The sequence below is a fragment of the Aedes aegypti genome, chromosome 3 (assembly GCF_002204515.2).
Source record: "Aedes aegypti strain LVP_AGWG chromosome 3, AaegL5.0 Primary Assembly, whole genome shotgun sequence".
NCBI lineage: Eukaryota > Metazoa > Arthropoda > Insecta > Diptera > Culicidae > Aedes > Aedes aegypti.
In genome coordinates, this window is record NC_035109.1 from 245,069,314 (window position 1) to 245,084,659 (window position 15,346).

Here is a 15,346-nt window from a genome sequence, read left to right on the forward strand (position 1 = left end):
GCTGTCAGCCTCAAAGCATATTATCCAGTACATATACCGTTACTTGTCCTTTGTCGTGCGCTGCCAGTATACATAATTGGGGCCGTACTGGCGTTGGTCCCAATGTGCTCGAAGCACTCCTACTCGTAGTTCCATGCCTTGTCCGTTTGTATCGCGACCAGTATGCCATAATCAGGATCTCACTGGCATCAATCCTGATGTGCCGGTTGGCACTCCTGTTAGTTTGGGCTAGGGTACTTTAAGCGGTACCGGTCGCTGTGACAGAGTTGCATTCGGATTTTTGTGGTTTTTATGAAGGTTCATCAGAGCCCACTGCGAACTTCACCACATCCTGGGCAACTCCCCAACTCGCAGAGGTCCTGGGGGGGGGGGGTCCGTTAAGCCCCTGGACTTTCGTCCCTGCTGCCCCAACAAAAAAAAACTAAATTACAACATCCTTATAAACCCACCCTTATTTAGCCTCAGGTTTGACACTGAGAAGAGAAGCCGATTGTCTCGGAGAAACACAAGGTAACCTGCGCCATTGTTCCGGGTAGCACAGGAAGGGCACAATACTGTAGAGGGCGCCCTGGTACTACACAGGCTCCGTTTGCGACTAGGTTTTTTTTAGACCCCCCTAACCATTCATTCTTAGGCACGGTAAGTTTAAAGCGGCATAAATTAGGGGTCACTTGTGAGATGGACTTTTACCACCGGAACAGGCAGTCCGTAGTGTTAATTCTTAGCCAATTGAAACAACCGCTATCGACACTACACGGCTATTTAGGCTGGTCGGGAAAAGGAAGTTAACATTGATGATTAACTCCTGACGTGCCCAAACAGCCCCAAAGACTGAGGTGGTGGTGGTCAACAACCGCAAGTCCGAGCAACGGGCGCTTATCTCGGTAGGTGATTGCACCATAGAGTCCAAGTGATCCCTTAGGCATCTTGGGGTAATGATCGATGACAATCTCAGCTTCGCAAACCACGTTGAATATGCCTGTAAAATGGCATCTACGGCTATATCGGCGCTATCGAGGATGATGTATAACAGCTCTGCTGTATTTGCCAACAAACGCAAGCTCCTGGAAAGCGTGCCGCTATCCACACTAAAGTATGGAATACCAATCTGGTCAAAAGCGCTTAGAACGAGCAGAAACCCACAGCGGTTGTTAACCACGTACAGGATCTTGTGCTTAAAAGTAGCAAGCGCATACCCAACGGTATCTAAAGAGGCCGTGTGAATCTTAGCCGGAATGATGCCCATGGGTTCATCATCAAATAAGATGTTCATTGCTTCAACCAAAGAGGTATCAGAGAAGCCCGTAACACGTGTAGGGGTAGTCGGGGCGGTTTGGCCAATGGGGTGGAATGAGCACCCCTTGAAAACAGCATAAATTCTTGAAATTTCATCTGAAATAACATGCAACCCCAAAGCTGATGAGGAAATGAAGCAATGGATATGTTATAAGTCAGTGTTCAAAACTCAAAGAAAAAGAAAAAAATGATGTTCGAAAAAACTGCCCATATTGCCTCGAATGGCTCTTTTAAATTTCATCATTTCAGAAAGATGACGTTTGACTGTTAGAATGTTCTTAAAAATTATATCTTCCTGCACGGAGTGTTTATAAATACTAATAACTTTCATGTGTAGTAACAACATAATTGAATTTTTAGATTATATGAGATTATTTTGAAATCAAAAATGGGGTGCTCATATCACCCCATCAGTAAAAAGTCGACTCGAAAAATGACAAATTTTGAAAAATCAATCATTCATCTGTGAACTTTATAAGACAAAGGAAACCATTCGGATCTAGTGTATTCATCTTAAAATTGTTGGAAATCATGCAAACATTCGAAAAATTCATAATATTTTCAGCACTTTTATCGACTTTTCCTTAAGGTGGCCAAACTGCCCCACTTTCCCCTAAATAGGCAACGCTCAGAGGTTGTCAACCGGAATGGGATAATTCCACCAATGGTAGATAGACCCATCGGCTAATACCAACTGTGTCAGATTGGCATAAAAGAAACCATGTGCAAGTGAACTTGCACCTGACGCAGTTTTTGTCAGGACACGGTTGTTATAGGCGGCACCTGCGTAGGTTCGGGCACTAAGAATCTCCTGTGTGCCTTAATTGTGCTGGTGTGGAGGAAACAGCGAAGCATGTCGTGTTCGATTACCCGCGCTTCATTGTTGTGATGCGGAGGGGATACGTCCCCCGAAAATATTTATAATCCAGGGAATGTGTGTGCTGCCGAGTGCTTGAATGCAGTAACTACGGCTGTCATTCACATTATGCTAGAATTGCAGCACCTATGGCGTGCCGATCTGTTTGCGAATCCCCCAGTTGTGAAAAAAGAAAAAAATGCACGAAGAAATACCGTAAGGTGGTTTCGGGGAGATAAGGGTCTGAGGCCAAGGGTAATATCTGTGCATTCTGCACATCACTTCAGTGGCTCATATGCGGCATCCCAGCACCCCCTGAGTTACCTTCTCAGGGGTCTGTTTGTAGATTCTCTCCTTTAAAAAAAGGTTATTTTCATTAGCGTAACTTGAACTCAAATCTAGGTTGGGCTTGACCTTTCTGATCGGAAAAATCCCTTAAGTAAGGTGCATACTTAGCATGAGAGTTATTTTTTCCCCCCTAGTCCCCCCGTATTTACGCCAATGGTTATTTATTGACACCTCAAAGTCATCGGAAAAAGGAAACGTTCGATAAAACCTCATCCATCGTCAACCTTGTCCTGGTTAATCCAATTATTAATCTGAATTTAAATATTTATTACAGTTAGCATGGAAAGCTAATCCAATTACTGACCAGCTTAAATAGTCATCATTCAATTAATTCACATTGCATTCTCGTGATCGTATCTAATCTGCATTTAACAAACGACGCAAGTCAAGATCCCAGCATGAATGCATTTTACAGTCTTCCTCTTCGCCGCTCTTAAGAGGCGATGTGATGAGCTGCAATTGATTGTCAATTTTTAATTACATCAACTGACTCGCAGCCGATATCAAACGGTCACGAATGCACCATCCATGGCAGGAACACACTCATCGTTCTTACCGGAACCATCTAGGGTGAATCGCCAATTGTTGAACAATGTCCATACTTAATGTACAAACGGTCCAACAATAGGCGGGATTCTAAGCCGTTCAACAATTGGCGAACCACCATTAGTGACCTTCATTTCCGCCAGTCCCTGTCCACTACAGCAATCAATGTCGAAGTAATATGCTGACATGCAGAGCGTGAAAGCTAATGTGTGGCATTGCATTATTATATTAGATAATCTACCATTCGATACGACGCAATATCCCTTTTTCTACATGTGACGTCAACATATAGCAAATTATTCCCATATGCTTCCCAGTCGTATTTACCTACTCATAGAAAGATTGCACTGCTAACATGTTAAACAATTCATAAAAACGATTTCCTGTTCTGCTCGCATACCCACCTTTTCGTTGTAAATTTCCAAGAAGGAAGCTTTCAGCACAAAGTTCGTATCTTTTCGTTCCTGAAGTAGTTTGAATAGATAAAGAAACGATCGAAACACCAATCCGTGACTTTCGTGCTGCGGATCTGGTTTTCCATAAAACTAGAAATGAATGTATAATAAGTAATTGGAATGTCGATCGATATTGAAGCTGACACTCACCAATTCCGGTGGCCCCGTAAGGGTGTGGGTTTTTCCGGAACCAGTCTGTCCGTAGCAGAAGGCCGTGCAGCTAAAGCCTTCAATGGCCATTTCGATAAGCCGTTTGATGCCAGAATACTGCAGCACGTCGTCCTGCGTTGCACCCGGTTCGAAGACTACGTTATAGGAAAACAGTTTGGGCTTCTGGCCACCACTTCCCGGAGCTGCCGGAATGCCATCACACTGTAGAAAAAATATCTCATTAGGTTTCGATAATCGAGTAATGTACATACACGTGATTCTTTTACCAGAATTTGTCCGTTTCCGGGAAACTGTACCACCATGTCGTCTGCATTGCGGACTTCCTTCACGTTCAGTGGTCGGACCCGTACCACGACATTGATGTTGTCCTCCGGTGTACCCGGAGCCGAACTTCCGCTCCCATTCGAAGACTGTGTGATGTTGTCCAAGTTGTCGATGCTGCCTCGACTGAAAAGTTGGAAGAGAATTTTTTGAACAGCTTAATACTCAAAATACCATTAATTTGGATTGATTTATTGTATTACTTTGTGTATCATAAAGTTCATGCTCGGATCTGAAAAATCGCGGAAATTATCATGAATAACTGACATCTTCCTAGTAGGTACTTTTTATAGAACTCTCATATTTTGGCTTCTCTTCCTACTCGTCAAGACACGTGTTTCCTCTAACGTGACCTAAAATCGGACCATTCTTCGAAAAGTAACACTAGGTGCAAAATTATGGTGTCGCGTAACGTTAATATAAACCGTAAATTTCCCGGATTTGTTGATTTTATACGTTGGGTTTTGAATGGACTTGTTGGCTAGTGACCCAAATCATATCAGACAGATGCCGTTTAGAAAAGGAATAGTCACATACTTGTTGAGGAATACTTGGCTCCGATGGTGAACAACCTGGTTCTCCGGTTGAAATTCAGAAACATCCGTAAAAATGGTCACTTCATAAAAAAGAACCAAGACAGTCGCGTTTTTTTTGCAAAACCATCAGACTTCCTTATTATAGATCATTTCAATTGTTCATGAACCTGAGTGGCCACTATAATGGCTTCTGGAAGATCCGGAATATCCGTAATAACTTAGATATGCTACGGTTCAAGAAGGGCACTTCCTTAATTTACTTTTTTAACTTATAATGATTTCTTATTGATACACATTGTATATTCTGCATCAAGCCACACATTTAAATTTTCTTTGGAGAGTATTCTTGAATCAATTCTTAATTTTGAGATATGAATGCACCTATTGTATTTTACTAGAAATAGAGGCAAAAGACAAGAAACGACTATGTAACGGCTCAATTATATTAATACAAGCTAATCAACAGATGTAATAAGGCTAAGGCAACTTAGTACATGATAAGCGTATTTGAATTATTTCGAAATATTTTTTTTGTCATTTCCATGAGGGGAGCTCATTTTGCCCCGACATGTAAAACTTATTATTATATGTATTATTGACAAATGAAGTACAGTAAAAATGTTTCATATTTTTTTTCTTTATATTTTTTCACAAGTTATGATCATTTACCCATATCTTCAGATTGTTCCTATATCCAATTCTAGAAAAAATATTTAAAGAGAATCATAAAATATGCTGAAACAATAAATGTGTGTGCTATTTTCTGAGATTTTGTCCGTTATTGATAAGCAATTTGCAATCACTTTGTCTTTGGGAGAATCATGATGGGATGATTATTTAATAAAAGTGTCTTCGAAACATTTACTATAATTCCACAAAAAAATAACAGAGTTCTTCTTATTATTTCTATTCGATACTTTTCAGAATCCATTGACCAACCTGAAATTACAAGCGTAGTATCAGTTAACCGATGCGTGGTGCCAAACTGCAAAAACATCCTACAAGAATGGTTCGCACCGTTTCCGACTAATACCAGTCTGATGGTTCGTTGGCGCGAATGCATCGAAGTTGGTGCCGGGCATCTGTTGCCCAGTATGGCTAACCTTCGCAAAAATGGCGCCACGCCCGTGGTTTGCAGTATGCACTTTTTGGGGTTTGATCCGACCGATCCATCGTGTTATCGCCAGCCGACGTTGTTTTTCAGGTAGGTGACGGAGGTATTACGGAGATGAATATTATAATAAGCAGATTAATTTGATTCAAACTCATTTTAAAAAAATGCAGAGAGGACATTGTGGTGGAAGTGGAACGCTGTTGTTTGTGTGACCGTATGCACATAAAAGAAACCATGGTAGAAAAGGATGCATCATTAACTAAGAAATTCACATTACGACAGCTTGCAACATCCTACTTTGGTCCCACTTATTTCGACGAATCTGCCACAGCGGAATATCTCTGCGAGGAGTGTATCGTAAAGCTGGACATGATGTTCAAGTTTCAACAGCAAATAATAGCTGCAAATCAACATCGTGGCGTCTTACGTTATAGAATGACAAAGGAAAAGATTGTATTTCAACAAAATCAATTTGGGCAAGACTTGATGATCCCACAGGAATCAATGGCGGCTGTAATCGCTGATAATTCGTCTGTTTTCGATCGAGACTTGGCTGTTACCGCTGATAATTCGTCTGTTTTCGAAGAGGTAGTGATCTCATCGAGCGAAACCGATGTTGAGCCAAAAGAACAGTTACCCGTTTCTACGTCCATATCGAATCAAAAGGCTAATAAAAGGATAACAACTAAGAAAAAAGACGTAATCCCACGTCAGAGAACTAAAGCTTCATGCGTTCCCGATCCCGAAACAAAGCAGAAATTACAAAAATCACGACTGACTTGTTACCTCTGTAAAACTTGCTACGACACTACCGCCTTGCTGCTAAGTCACTTGATGCTGACACATGTGGAAGGAGATTATCATTGTGAAGAATGCGATATTACCTTCAGAGCCTCGCCGGAATTTAACGCCCATCTAGCGAAGCATGACCCGGACGGTCGACCATTCAAATGCAGTTTTTGTCCGTTAAGATTTTCTTACGCGGTTGGAAAATCTAAACATGAAGCAGACCATCACGGTACAAAGGACCGCAAGAAAACGACGCAACCACGGACTAAAAAATTTATTTGTCCCACTTGTGGTAAAAGCTTCCGAGAAGGGGGTGCTCTGAAACGCCATGAACAGGTAAATTTTCTGCAATATTGAACTGCAAGACACGTAAAATTTACGGTTTAAATTTTATGTTGCTGCTCTGAAGAATACTTAGGAAAATTGGGTTACATAAGACATATACCTTCTCTTCTTTATCACCATATTATTTTTCTTCATTAACTGTTTTCTTGATCTCTTTATACAGCTTTGAATGATTTCTCATAAGGGACCGTCCATAAATGACGTAGCATTTTAGGGTGGAGGAGATGGAGTCTACTACAGCTTATGCTCGATAACTGGGCTGAGAGAACCTTTCAGTTAGCGAGCAGTGCTCGATAACTGGACTGCCATTCCAACGCACACACACATTCAAATAAAAATCGAGGGGGACTTAGATGCAAAGTTTTGGTTGGCGTCATTCGGTTTTGGAATCGCGTCGTGTTCATGTCATTCCGTCATTGAATTCGCGTTTTAATCGTACCGTCTTGTAAATTTTGAGGTGAATTAAACAGTTTTCGTTCCTGCAATGGACATCCCACCGGGCACCAACCGTAAACGGAAACAAAAAACCCTTACGTTGGTGGAAAAAGTTAAAATTATCGACGATTTCGAAAGAGGAGGTGGATCGCACGAGTCGCTCGCCAGAAAATATGGCGTAGGATCTTCCTCGGTGAATCGCTTCCTAAAACACCGAAAACTTATTTTGCATTTGCACGCCCCTCGTCAGTTACGGGATGGTGAAAGTTTTTGACGTTTAACTGTTTTTTAACTGGGCTACAGCCCAGTTAGCGAGCACCCAGTTATTGAGCATTAGCTGTACTTTGCTACGAATCATGTATTACGTATGGGAAAAAAGGCTACGATGGGGAGGGGGGTGTCGAAAATTGACCAAAAAATGCTACCGTAATCCGGGGTAACATTGATCAGCGGGGTAACATTGATCGGGATGACTCATCTTGTTAAACGTTCAAATAAAGATTTATTGATGAAATATTTTCGAACCATGAATGGTGCCTCTCTTCCGTATATTCATAAGCTAATGATAATTAAGGTTTTTGCCAAAATTGCGTTTAGTTCATGCGCAAATTTGTCAACTTTTTGAAACAATGATTTCTATCATTTTCACTGACACTACCGAAAATTCATGTCTCACATGAGTTCTGCAGACGATGTGATCAAGGAAAATGCGGGTGTTACTAAAAATGGCATCGCCGAAAACGATTCCGTTGTCAAATCTTTCATAAGTTTATTCAATTAGGCAACATTAACTAATTACTATTACGAATGTAGAATTTCATGAGGAAATTGCCTACTTTTAGGCGTATTCCGCGGTTCAAGGCGTTTTTAATTTTGAAATAACTCAAAAAGTAAATGACTTGTAAGAGTTTGGTCTTCATATCCGGCTTCAGGGGCCCTGATTTTAGTAAGTAACGACATTTCCAATATTAGCGAACGTTGTTTACTTGGGTGATCAATGTTACCCCATATCAGCTGAATCAAAAAATCACTTAAAACATTTATTTAAACATGTTTAAATCTTTCGAAAAATAATATAAAGTACATAGTTAGGAGCGGTGGATGCCAGTACTTGTTTTAAAAATATGAAACTTGTAACATTTGTATTGTGAAATGAAAAATTTAAGAAAAACTAAAAAAAATGATCAATGTTACCCCGGATTACGGTACGTCATTTATGGATGGTCCCCAATAAGGTTATAGGTTAAGGGTTAGAGGCCTTCCTTAGGCGAGTGGTTAGAATCCACGGCTAAAAAACAAAGCCATGCTGAAGGTGTCTGGGTTCGATTCCCGGGCGGTCCAGGATCTAGAAATTTCCTTAACTTTTCTGGACATAGAGCATCATCAACCTTGCCACACAACGAATGCGAAAATGACAACATTTGTAAAAAAGCTCTTAGTTGATAACTGTGGAAGTGCTCATAGGAACACTAAGCTGAGAAGCAGGCTCTGTCCCAGTGAGGACGTAATGCAAGGAAAAAGGAGAAGTAAGGTTTAATTTTTCTTCTATATCAAATTTATATCTGGTTCACTAAAAACTAAACAACAAAGTGCCTGTTCTGGTTATATCTTAAATATGAGATTCTTAAAATTTGATATACCTATTTCTCGAAAATTTATTCAAATAGTCTCAAGTCAGAAAAGTGAACAAACGTACTTTATCGATCCTACGTGTTATTGGGATGTAGAGCAGAGCTAATAAAACACACCCAATCAGGTAGAGAGAACGAATTCAACTGTACTTTTATTCAAAGCGAAAAAAAAAAAACAAAACCTAATAGGAGTTGATATAAGAGATTGATTCTTCGTAGCACCAGAAAAGAAATTTTTGTTAGATCTAAGATTTGTTTTAGAATTCCTGGTGACATTATGACAAGTATAACCGTACGTGTTTTTTCATGACTTTCTGTAGGAATTTCATCAAAAATGTATTCAGGTATTTACCCAAATTTTCAGATATCACTTAGTGATTATTTCCCAATGAATTTCTCCACGGATATTCCTTGGGGATTTTCTGAAAAAAATTTGTTTAAGATACCTCAAGAACTCAGCCAAAATTTTGCCAAAGAGAATGACAGAAAACTAATTTCTCCAAAGATTATTTCAGGAATCATCTGAAAAATCTTTCAAGAAAGTGATAATTCCTCCAAGATTCTATCCAGTGATTCATCCATCGATTTACCTGGGACATTCTCTAAGATTTCCGGTCAAAACATCTTCTAAAATTCAATCAATAACTTCTCCAAACATTTGTAGGGGTTTCCTTTAAAATTGTCCTTAAGGATTTCTATAAGATTTCTTCTAAGACTTCTCCAAAGACACCTTCAGCAATTGTTCAAGAGATTCTGTCTAATTCCTCCAGTAATGCTTTGAGATTTTCTCAAGTAAGTCTTGAAAGTTTTTTTTCAGGATTTTTACCAGGAAAAATCTCCATGGAAATGTCAAGGAAATATTTAAAAAAAAAATTAAGTTGGAGGTTTTTCTAAAAAAACTAAAGTATCCTCTGGTAAAACTTGTGGAAGTTATTAAGTCACCCTCAATGAAGAAGGATCTATGGAATAATTCTTGGACTCTTGAGGAAGATTTCGTAGATAATTTTCCAAGTAATTAAAAAAGACAATCGAATTTCGGGATAGTATTCCGCAGGTTTTTCTAAAGAAAAATTTCGAAATACTTTGGTCAGAATATAATATAAATTTGTATAGGAGTGATCGGAGGATTTACTGGAAATTGTGTTAAGAACTGGTGTGAAAACTTAAATAAACTTTTAAAGATTGATTGGGAATTTTTTGAGAAACTTTTCAAGAAATATTTGGTAAAACTGCAGGAGTAATACTTGGATGAAATGCTGGAAAAAATCGTAGAAAAAAAAAAAGATTTGTACGAAGAACCCCTCAAATAATTTTGGATTTCTTGAATGAAACATGAAAAAAATTCCTGAAAAAATCCACATGAACAGGTGAAAGAATTCTTGCAAGGTTTTTTGAAAAAAACCTAAGCTATTTTTTTTCAAAAAACTTTCTTTTTGGATTTCCTTGCGAAGAAATTCAGTAGAAATCTTTGGAAGAATTCCTAGAGGAATAATTGCCGAATCCGGTTGAAGGATTAGAGAAAAAAAAAAAACCTGGAGGAAATTCTAGGATAGTAAAAAAAAATACCTGAGAAAATTACTGAAGATAGTAGCTTTGGAGATCTCAAGGATTTCCTGGAGCAAATTCTGGGGAAATTCTTCTAAGCATCATTTAAACAATTGTTGGTTTTTCTGGGAGAATTGGCACAGAAATAACTATGATAATTCCTGAAGCTTTTCTTCGGGGAAACTGTGAAAAAAATCTTGAACAGCTTGTTGAACCCGTTATAGTCTCCTAAGGTTTCTTTGGTTGGAGCCTTACGATTTTGCATCAGGATACAAGGCAAGCACCATTTTGATTAAAATAGATACTTCAGAGACCTTTCATTAAACGAGAGGCATTTTAGACACTTGCATTAAAATAGAGACCAAGTCTCTAAAAGGAAACCTACTACCAGTCCTGTCTTTAGGATCATTCATTGGATCAACTTTTGTTATCATTTATTTTAAATAACACCTATAGATAATTTTTATATTAATATACTTTTCAAATCAATTCTATTAAACAGATTTATCAAAAATAGACCAAACTGCTGTGGACCAACCTGTGAGGACGTTCTAATATTCTAATAGACATCTATTTCTGGATAACAAACGGATGAATCGTGGGTACACACTTAATTCAGAGTGCTGAATCTCGGCTAATTTTAACCGAGATCCGCACAGCCGAGTAGTCGGCAAACAAATTACCTGGGATCTCAGCAAATAAAAGCCGAGTATCAGTAAATCGTGCTTCGTTGCTAAGCAACCGGAGAATTTGTTAGCTGAATCTCGGTTAAAATAGGGAAACCGAGATTCGCACAGCCGAGCTCGTGAAAAAAAAATCTAAGTGTGTAGGACAATCCTTTGACTGTCCTACCCATGTGTTTTTGTGCGTAGTACATGCCCTACCTGTCCTGCCCACTTCCCGCGCCACTGTTAGACGCAAGATGCATCGCTGCCAAGCAGAATGAAGTGACAAAATGCTAACAAACTTGCATCTTGTCACCTTTATTCATAAATGAGAGGATCGATGAAGAGAAATCGATCAAGCGACTTACGCTCTTATTCTAGCACACGCTTGATATGTATGTATAATAATATATGTATAATTCAATAATAAACGTTTTCATACAAGAAGTACGTACCCTTTTTTCCCAAGCCTAAGGGAATTATGTCCCGCTAAAATTGGACATTTTCGATCCTGCCCCTCTAATCAGTTGGTTTTCATTTTTTAAGTCGTGTGTGAATCAAAACTTCACTGAACCGCGTCAAATATGGTACATTCACGATAGTGTAGGTACGACAACTTCGGGTCTGTTTAAATGGTCCCCTCTGGCGGACACATTATTTATAAACTTGTATGTATGGTAAGCTATTATTTAAAAAAAATCCATGTTTTTAGAATATCACCTGTTGTATATCTGATTTCAATCTGGTGACCCATTTTGCCAAGAGATCAACACAATTCATGTCTTTTAGCTCCGCAAATTTACTAATACCTACTATTATATTCATAGTTCCAGCACAGAGGAATACCGATCGAGCACTGTAACGTATGTTCGATGTCATTTGCATCCAGGCGAAATCTGAAAAGACATCTGCAATTGATACATCGTGGAGAAAGGCCTTACAAGTGTAAGTATTGCGAAACCAGCTACAAACAATCCCAACAACTGCTCGACCATGTCAACGAACAACACCGTGACGAAAAATTAAAAGACGAAAACGCAGATATCGACGCGCCCCCAAATTACGTGTGCAATGAATGCAACGAAATGTTTGTATCTCGAAGGCTATTAGTCTTGCACAAAAGAAAACATTCTGCGGGTTTTTCATATGGTTCTATCGCCTTGGTTCGTCGTAATGGAGGAGAATCCAATAATCAGATCGTTTGTAATTTGTGCCACTCACTTTTTCCTAAGGGAAATGAAATCCTCGAGCATTTCCAAACAAATCATTCCGGTACACCGCTTGAGTACCATCCCTGTAGTACATGTGGTGAAATCTTTTTCAAAAAACAACATTTCTTGATCCATTCTTATTCGCATACTGATAAATATGCCTGTGATCAATGTGGTAAACAGCATAGTTGCCAAATTAGGCTTCAGATGCACAAGAATGTCAATCACGGAGTGCCATTGGCCGACGAGTATTATAGGGAATGTCCACACTGCAATGAGCGTTTTCCCAAAGGTTCCTACTATACGCGGCACATAAAAACGCACTTCGAAAACGAATGGTCTTGTGATATTTGTTATAAAACCTATACGCATAAATGGCAGCTTAGGGTTCATATGCGAACACATACAGGCGAGAAACCACTGGTATGTCCCGGCTGCGCCGCAAAGTTTGGTGATCCGACCACGTTTTGCAAGCATAAAAAACAATGCCTTCAATATGTATCCCAGACCAAAAAATAAGATATCAACGTGGTTGTTTTTTTCTTTTTTAGATCTCTCAATTATTCCTTTCCAATTTGCAAATATCAATGATACTATAGATATAGCCATTCCAATGAAAAATACAGGTACAATAAATTGAATCACTTTATTTTGCAATAATTTATGTGTTCCGAAAGCCTTCCTTGGCTGCAGCAGTTTTCGTTGAATCATTGCGGAACGAATCCTTAACTCGGCAAAAGACAGGCCAGGCTACACAACATGTTGTTCTCGAGCTAATGTAGGTGCCGATAATTATCCCTGTGTCAGTTCGTTCCGTACAAGATATATCATAGTCAATGCCAAAGCCACATGTGGATTAGGGTGGGTCATCCGTTATAAAGAAAAAAAAAACGTAAATTCACATATATCCAACAAGATGTCTTTGAGTTCAATATCAAAACTACTATTGAAAACTTTTTGTGTATGGAATATAATATGATTGTAGCTTTATCAAAAGATAAAATGGCCTGTTCAAGACATAGCATATTAAATGTGATACATTGTTTTTGTTAGTTAAGTACAAACAGCAATGTGTGTTGCAAGTTACCCCACATCAGGAGTAGCATATAAATGTACATTTTCCATTTCTCCGAATCCCATGAAACTAAGCTATTATAAAATAAATACCGCTTGCATTCTTTACGTGATGATTAGGATACTAGATCATTTTTGGCTCGTCTGAATCTAATTTTTCATTCGTAGAGCTTTGAAGTTGAAAAGTGTTCCAAGTTACCCCGTTTGACGGTATCTGCAGTGAAAGATTTTACTGTGATGATCTTTTTACTTCCAATCAAATGCATCTCTCCCGTTTATGTACTATTTCTGGCCGATAGCTAGATTGTAGATGTACATGTAGATGTAGAATTTTTTTAAACTATGCCTGCAGTGTCCAAAAAAGTAGATTTTCATTATTAAAATAGTTACCTTGGAAATTTTACTCTTTACATGGTTGGTATATTCATAATAGTTATTCAATATTTGTAAAGTGAACATAGTGACTTATTGAGTTCAAATTTGTTTTAGCATAATAAAACGCCCTATTATAAGCTATTGATAAACAAATGTGTAGCTCATTGTTTATGAGAAAACTGACGAATAAACATCCATATCATCGTCACTGGTTGACTTTATCTCAGCTTTGTAAAATGACATGTAAATCCATCTATATTCTCCGAAAATGCAAAGCTATAAACTTGAATATCAACGACTTTTAGGGCGTTATCATAAATAAAGTGAGATTTGTTTGAGATTTTAAACGTGAACACGAAAAAAAACTTGGAATGAAGACCATGACGACCCACTCTAATGTGGATGTATGTCAGTTTCGACATTCATCGACCAACAGAGAATGATATTGAAATGTATGATGGAGGTTATCGATTTTCATGGACGCCGTGCAAACGAAGAGGAACGATGATTAATATTCAAACGTAGTTACTGCTATCCAATATTCAGCTTTTTTGTGGCTACTCAGTATAGTTTTTTTTAATGTAGATTTTCAACGGTAGTTTTTGCTTTTTTTTTAAACAGGTCGATGAGCAACTCCTAGAGACACTATTTCGCACAAATTACTTTTTCCATACAATTTCATAGATTAGGTTAAAGAATAATACACGTGATAAATACCAAACGCAGTGACATTAAAAATCACCAAATAATGCAGATTTTACAAATTTGGATCATTCGCGTCCTCGAAGAACGATTCCTGGTTAACTTCCTGAAAGAGATCAGGGGTGAGTATTTCGGAACATTTCCATCGGAAATTTTCTGGGAAACGTTTTTGGAGAAAATTCTGGCTAAACTTAAGATGCGTTTTTGGGCTGAATTTTCTGGTAGAAATATTTGAATAAATTTTAGCAGAAACCAGGACCAATAGGTATCTGACAGACCTGCTGAATAAATTACTAGTGAACTTTTTGCAGTAAGGTACCGCGGGGCAAGTGGATAAATGCGTAAACCTTCGATGCCATTGAGAACATTACGATAGGTAAGGGATTTCTGAGATTTTTCAGCCATTATTGCATAATAGAGCGAAAAATTGTTAACCTGTCAACTGTTACTCCGTAACAAGTTGGCGGCGTACAATCTTATTTTAATATTTTCAGTGGAAAAAATTTGCGGAAAATAATTTCCTGTACCACTTCTTAGTTGTCCTCTGTGACAGTTTAAAACTGCAATAAAAAAAGTTTTAGTATTAATTCGACGTAGACCTAAAAATAACTAAATTTAAACACCGTCAATTTTCTTATCAGGTGAGGCAAGTGAAAAGTTTATCATTAGAGGTTGAATTTGTGTTTTCTCTTTAAGTAGCCATAAGTAAACATGATTCGCAATTATCATAGAAAAACATAACGTGCTGATAATTCAAGAAATACTATACTCAAGCGTTAAAAGCTATTAGAAATCATGGAACTTCTCTAAAAGATGTTGCCAAACATTACAATATTAATATGTCTACTTCGGGCAGCCAATTAAAAGGAAGACGTTGACTGAAAAGTTGCAATATTAGAGAACACACGGAAATCTCGTGGAATGTGTATGT

General features: G+C 38.3%; 2 protein-coding genes across 4 annotated transcripts in view; one reads left to right on the forward strand and one right to left on the reverse strand.

The window, feature by feature from the left end:
- LOC5566593 (zinc finger protein 502) overlaps positions 1–12,905 on the forward strand; it is a 35,540-nt gene extending 22,635 nt beyond the window's left edge. Inside the window, exons 3-5 of the mRNA XM_021849416.1 lie at positions 5,454–5,733; positions 5,814–6,768; positions 11,881–12,905. Of these exons, the coding sequence (XP_021705108.1) occupies positions 5,454–5,733; positions 5,814–6,768; positions 11,881–12,783 (2,138 nt within the window). The 3' untranslated portion in view covers positions 12,784–12,905. The remainder of the gene's footprint in view (positions 1–5,453; positions 5,734–5,813; positions 6,769–11,880) is intronic.
- The window catches only part of LOC5566594 (kinesin-like protein KIF12), a 76,390-nt gene that overhangs the window by 11,266 nt on the left and 49,778 nt on the right, over positions 1–15,346 (reverse strand). For all 3 annotated transcript variants that reach the window (XM_021849413.1, XM_021849415.1, XM_021849414.1), the window contains exons 3-5: positions 3,939–4,119; positions 3,652–3,873; positions 3,451–3,591 (exon numbers count right to left, since the gene is read on the reverse strand). In XM_021849413.1, the coding sequence (XP_021705105.1) occupies positions 3,451–3,591; positions 3,652–3,873; positions 3,939–4,119 (544 nt within the window). The remainder of the gene's footprint in view (positions 1–3,450; positions 3,592–3,651; positions 3,874–3,938; positions 4,120–15,346) is intronic.